We start from the raw sequence: 5,822 nt of genomic DNA, 5'->3' as shown, positions 1-5,822 counted from the left end.
CCTCTGCCCCCTTTGCGCCAGGAGGAGGGTGCGGGGGAGGGTGTAGGCGGGGTGGGGGGGTGGGGGGCAGTGGTCCCGGAGGCCCGGCCTGCCCTCGGGACAGCGAAGACCTTCCCAGGAGGGGACAGGGGGGCGGTGCCGGATCTGTCCCCTCCAGCCTGGGCAGCACAATAGCCACTGGGCCTGCTCCCCGGCTTAAGAGGTTGCCCGGGCAACTGCGGGCCAGTTTCCACCAATCCAGGGCAGGGCCGCGGGGGGGAGGGAGGTGCCGGCCCTATATAAAGAGGAGGGATGGGGGCGGCCGGGGGTCTGGGCTTGGCGGTCCCCACGGGACTCGGGGACAGGGCACGAGCATGGGGAGGCTGGGCCACGCCAGGCTGGGCTCCTGGGGCCGCTTCTGGGCCACCCTCACCTTGGTGGGCCTGGCCACGCGAGCGGGTAAGTGGGCGATGCCGGGGGGAGGCCGGGGAGGGCCAGGCCAGCAGCCCACTCCCAGCGGGCGGGGTCCAGCTGGCCAGGGGCGTCCAGAGCCCTTGCGCGGGCCAGTTCCCAAGGAGGCAGCCTGGGGGAGGAGGAAGGGGCTGGCTGGCAGCGGGGCCCCCAAAGCCTTCTATTCATTCATTCTGCCCATTGTCCTGGCGCTGGACAGCTGGGCCGGCCTCAGCGCTCAGGTCCCCTAAGCGACAGCTGCCTCCCCTCCCCCGCCCCCTCGCCCGTGCACACGTCCTGCTGTGTGACGGTGACCTTCCGCTTCCTTCTTTTCCCTTGGCCTTCGGGCCACCCCCAGCGGTGCTCAGGGGTCACTCCTGGCAGGCTCGGGGGACCGTATGGGCTGTCGGGGATCGAACCCAGCTCAGCCACGTGCAAGGCAAAGCCCTCCCCGCTGTCCTATCGCTCGGGCGCCACGGTGACCTTTCCTCTGACTGGCGTTGTGTACATGTGTGCATGCGTGTGCATGCGTGTGCCTGTGTGTGTGTACCGAGCACGTGCGGGTGCCCATCTGTGCCCCCAGCCGCCCGCCCCGCCCCCCTGGCCTCGTGCTTCCTCGCACCTCCCAGGCTTGGGAAAGCTGCTGGCGGGGTTGTCTGTGGCCGAGGTCATGTCCCCAGCTGACCCAGGGGGCCTCCCGGGAAGGTTCTGGCATGACCAGCCTGGGGGGGCGGGGGTGGGGACACGGCAGGACTGACCTTTAGGGACAGCAGAGTCCCATTAGCGTGTCAGCTGGGACCTCTGCCTCATAGATCAGGCTTCCGGGGTGGGGGGCTGCAGGGCAGGGACACAGCCCCCCTCCGCCCCCACGCCAGCCTGCGGCCTCTTCGCCCCCTCGCGCACCGTCTGCCAGGTTTTCTCTGGGCAGGCCCTGGGCACAGCCTCGCCCGCTCCCCCTGACCCCTGGGGGGGGCTTTTCCCATCAGCCCCTCGGCCCCCTCCCTCGCTCTGTGCCTTAGCTCTGGCAAGAGGCTGCGTTTGCTTCTGTGCATGTATCAAGCGGGTTTGTCCATTCCCCACCTGTCCTTCCCTTCTGGAAGATTCTCAGCAGGTGCGAGGGGCAGGGACCGAAACTGCCCCGTGGCCTGGGCGTCCGGCCCACGGGAGGTGGTCCTGGGCCTCACATGCCCCTTCCTGTCCGGAGCACCCCCGACCCTCCCACTCCAGGGTCCACGAAGGTTCGGGTTCTCCCGGGGGGGCAGGTGCGCCCCCGGCCCCGCCCCTCCGGCTGCGGCCCCGCCCCTCTTCCCCCGGCCCCGCCCCCGCTGACCGTCCTCCTCCTTCCGGCCGCAGCCCACCGCGCGGGCGTCGGCGGGGAGGCCGCGGGCGCGTCCATCAACCACTCGCAGCTGCAGCTGCAGCGCCTGCAGGAGCTGCTGCGCCAGGGCAACGCCAGCGACGTGGTGCTGCGGGTGCAGGCGGCGGGCACGGACGAGGTGCGCGTCTTCCACGCCCACCGCCTGCTGCTGGGGCTGCAGAGCGAGCGCTTCCGGGAGCTTCTGCACAACCAGAGCGACGTGGTGCTGCAGGAGGCCAGGGACGGCGCCGCCGTCTTCGACAAGTTCATCAGGTGGGGAGGAGACGCCCCCTCCACACACACACACACACACACACACACACACACACACAAACATGCGTGCGCGCTCGCCTGGAATGGATTGGGGCTCACCATGGGCACTGGGAGCCTTGGGCTATGGGTGGGGCCCCACTTGGCAGTGCTGGGGGTGCTGTGCGCTGCCCCCGGCTGAAATCCAGGCCCCCTGCATGGTAAGCCCGGAGTCGGCCCTGAGGCCAGCCCCGGTCCCTGGTGTTTGTCATCAGCAATGCCAGCCGGTGTAACACGCGTGACCCAACGCTGACATCAAAGCCCAGAGAGCTTTGAAAATCTCTAGAACCCCGAGCCCCATCCTGGATACTCAGCTTCGAATCTGAAATTGGACCTGGGCATCGTTTTTTTTTTTGGGGGGGGGGTTTCGTTGTGTTTGAAGGTCCCATTTGGGGGTTGGTGTCTGGCCTGGGCTGGAATCATAGATTTTGGAGGTCATTTGAAAAAAGAACCTACCCCCCATGCAGCTGTATGTCCCACCTCCTGCACCCTGTCAGGGCCTGAATGTGGCGGGTGGGTGGGTAGGTGGGTGTGGCGGGGGCTTTGCTCACACTGTGCTCTGAGATGCGACCACATAAGACAAAGAGGCTGCAGAATTCCAGCCATCACTTATGAGTTCCAGGCAGCAGGAAAAGGGATAACACAGAAGGGCCCAGAGGAGTCTTCCCCACGCCTAGGGTCAGCTCCCTTTGACCAGCCTCCCCCAGAGCCCTCCCTTTGTCTTCCACCTTGAACTATCATGCCCATTAGCAGAAAGCTGGTAGCGGGAGAGATAGTACAGTAAGGAGGGTGCTTGCTTTGCACACGACCGATTTGGGTTCAAAAGCGGATCCCCTGAGCACTGCCAGGAGTAAGCCCTGAGCATCACTGGGTGTAGCTCCCAAAACAAAAACTAAAAGTCCATCAGCAGGAAGCAGGGGGTGCCAGAGAATAGGAAGACAGGGAACAGGGGTGCAGGCGATCCCAGACGGTCGGCACACTCCCACCCCCCACCCCTCCCGCGTATGGGGACAGGCTGGGTCTACAGAGGGAGGAGGCAGAAGGAAATGGAGAGGTGCAGAGTAAGGCGGGGGAGAGCACTGGGGAGGTGGGAGGGCGAGTGGGAGCCGATCCTCCTGGGCATCCCTTCCCGTGCTCCCAAAGCCCTGTGCCACGCCCACGACCCCAGGCCCTCGGGGATCGAGTCAGGTCCAGCAAATAGGTGGAAGGAAACGGGTGCTCTGGGATTGTGAGCCCCACAGGGCAGGAACCACGTTTGCTGGGGGAGGTTATTGTGTTTCTTTGGGGGCCACACCCAGCAACGCGCAAGGGCGTTCTCTTAGCTCTGCACTCAGGGGTCACTGCTGCCAAGACTCCGGGGGGCCCAGGGGGTGCCCGTTGGCCGCGTGTGAGACAAGCGCCCTCCCTGTTGGACTCTCTCGAGCCCGAGGTTTAGTTTTGTGTTTTTTTTTTGCAGAGAGGGGGCTCTGGGTTTGGGGGCTGCATGGGGGTGGTGCCCAGGGCTATTCAGTGCTTAAGGGACCCTATGCAGTGCCAGGGATCAAACTGGGGTTGGCCCCCGTGGCCACAACGCCACCCTGAGTTTTGTCCTTTGTAAAACTTCCTGTTTCCTTGCTGCCACCAGAATACCAGAATGACAAAGTGACAAAGCTGACTTGAGGTTGGAGCTGGGCGTGTGTGTATGTGTGTGTGTGTGTGTGTGCGCGCGCGCGCGCGCGCGCATGTGTGTTCTGGGCGCCCCAGGCCCACTCTGCTCCAAGGCGCCCCTCACCACGACCCCACAGCGCTCGTGGACGCAGACAGCCGCGGCCGCGCCCCATCTGAGCCTTCCCCGCCCCGTGCTTCTCCCGCAGGTACCTGTACTGCGGGGAGCTGACGGTGCTGCTGGCGCAGGCCGTTCCCCTGCACCGGCTGGCCACCAAGTACCGCGTGGCCTCGCTGCAGCGGGGCGTGGCCGACTACATGCGCGCGCACCTGGCGGGCGGCGCGGGCCCGGCGGTGGGCTGGTACCACTACGCCGTGAGCACTGGCGACGAGGCCCTGCGCGACAGCTGCCTGCAGTTCCTGGCCTGGAACCTGTCGGCCGTGGCGGGGAGCGCCGAGTGGGGCGCCGTGAGCCCCGAGCTGCTGGCGCAGCTGCTGCCGCGCTCCGACCTGGTGCTGCAGGACGAGCTGGAGCTGTTCCAGGCGCTGGAGGCGTGGCTGGGGCGCGCGCGGCCGCCCGCTGCCGTGGCCGAGCGCGCGCTGCGCGCCATCCGCTACCCCATGATCCCGCCCGCGCAGCTGTTCCAGCTGCAGGCGCGCTCGGCCGCGTTGGCGCGCCACGGCCCGGCCGTGGCCGACCTCCTGCTGCAGGCCTACCAGTTCCACGCCGCGTCGCCGCTGCACTACGCCAAGTTCTTCGACGTCAACGGCAGCGCCTTCCTGCCCCGCAACTACCTCGCGCCGGCCTGGGGCGCCCCGTGGATCATCCACAACCCGGCCCGCGACGACCGCAGCACCAGCTTCCAGACGCAGCTGGGGCCCAGCGGCCACGACTCGGGCCGCCGCGTCACCTGGAACGTGCTCTTCTCGCCGCGCTGGCTGCCCGTCAGCCTGCGGCCCGTCTACTCGGACGCCGCGGGCACCGCGCTGCCCGCCGCGCGCCCCGAGGACGGCCGGCCCCGGCTCGTGGTCACGCCGGCCAGCAGCGGGGGCGACGCGGCGGGCGTGAGCTTCCAGAAGACCGTGCTGGTCGGGGCGCGCCAGCACGGCCGCCTGCTGGTCCGCCACGCCTACAGCTTCCACCAGAGCAGCGAGGAGGCCGGGGACTTCCTGGCGCACGCGGACCTGCAGCGGCGCAACTCCGAGTACCTGGTGGAGAACGCGCTCCACCTGCACCTCATCGTCAAGCCCGTCTACCACACCCTCATCGGGACCCCCAAGTAGCCAGGCGGGGCTCTGGGGTGGGAATTAAAGAGCTGTTGGCCGGGACAGGGCGGGGGAGGGTACACGGTTGGGGCGTGGGCAGTGGAGGACCGCGCGGTGGCCGGACGCCGGTTTGCGGCCCAGCCGGAGGCGCGCAGGCAGCCTGGTAGACCAGATGTCTGATTTGGCCTGCCTCCTAGACCACCGTTCTTGGCTGAATAAACCGATGCTTAAGGGAAGCAGCACGAGGGCGGCCGAAGCTCCTGGTCTGGGGTCTGGAGGGTTCCATACATTTAGGGGTCCCCCTCTGCCCCGCCCCCAGGCACCCTTTCTCCTAAGAGCGGGTCAGAGTTGTGAGTCCAGTTGGTCAATCTGGGAAGGATGATTCAAGTACCCCGGGCAGAACTTTTGTGTCTTGATTCTGAGAGGGTGAGCAACTTCCCGACCGCATGGAAGTTACAGGGTTTGCCGGTTACTGTGCTCCGGGCCTTGCCACGTCTCTGACCTCTCCAGGGGAGGGGTGACTGGGCGGGGGGAGCAGGGCGGGAAGAGGCCTTGTCCACCTGCCTCTTCTTGGGAGGCTTCTGGGTCTGAAGGAAAACCTCGGGGGAGGGGGGAGGCCCCCCTGGGTGTTGGGGAGAAGGGAGTGGGCTGGGTCTCAGCGTCTCCATCACCTCACCATCCGTACAGGATGTTTCCCAACATCCCCCTCAGGACCCAAGTGGAACTTTATTGCTAAAAAGTGTGGGGAGCTGTTGCCAGTAGCAAGCCCAGATGCCCGCCTCCCCCTGCCCCCCTGCGCCCCATCTGAAGAGCTGCT

The 5,822-nt window shown here is 66.7% G+C and overlaps 1 protein-coding gene across 1 annotated transcript; it reads left to right on the top strand.

The window, feature by feature from the left end:
- The first annotated feature begins 302 nt into the window (after positions 1–302).
- On the top strand, positions 303–5,395 carry BTBD17 (BTB domain containing 17). The gene is made up of 3 exons (XM_004621672.2): positions 303–438; positions 1,783–2,059; positions 3,949–5,395. The coding sequence occupies exons 1-3, from the start codon at positions 354–356 to the stop codon at positions 5,021–5,023; spliced, it is 1,437 nt and encodes a 478-aa protein (XP_004621729.2). The 5' UTR covers positions 303–353; the 3' UTR covers positions 5,024–5,395.
- The last annotated feature ends 427 nt before the right edge of the window (positions 5,396–5,822 follow it).

This window comes from Sorex araneus, chromosome 3 (genome assembly GCF_027595985.1).
Source record: "Sorex araneus isolate mSorAra2 chromosome 3, mSorAra2.pri, whole genome shotgun sequence".
NCBI lineage: Eukaryota > Metazoa > Chordata > Mammalia > Eulipotyphla > Soricidae > Sorex > Sorex araneus.
The sequence above is the reverse complement of the archived record's forward strand: the minus strand, read 5'-3'. Positions and strand labels throughout refer to the sequence as shown.

Coding starts and splice junctions, on each gene's coding strand:
- BTBD17 (XM_004621672.2), top strand. CDS start 354: ATGGGGAGGCTGGGCCACGCCAGGCTGGGCTCCTGGGGCCGCTTCTGG. Junction 439..1,782: donor GGGCCTGGCCACGCGAGCGG/GTAAGTGGGCGA, acceptor TTCCGGCCGCAG/CCCACCGCGCGGGCGTCGGC. Junction 2,060..3,948: donor GTCTTCGACAAGTTCATCAG/GTGGGGAGGAGA, acceptor CTTCTCCCGCAG/GTACCTGTACTGCGGGGAGC.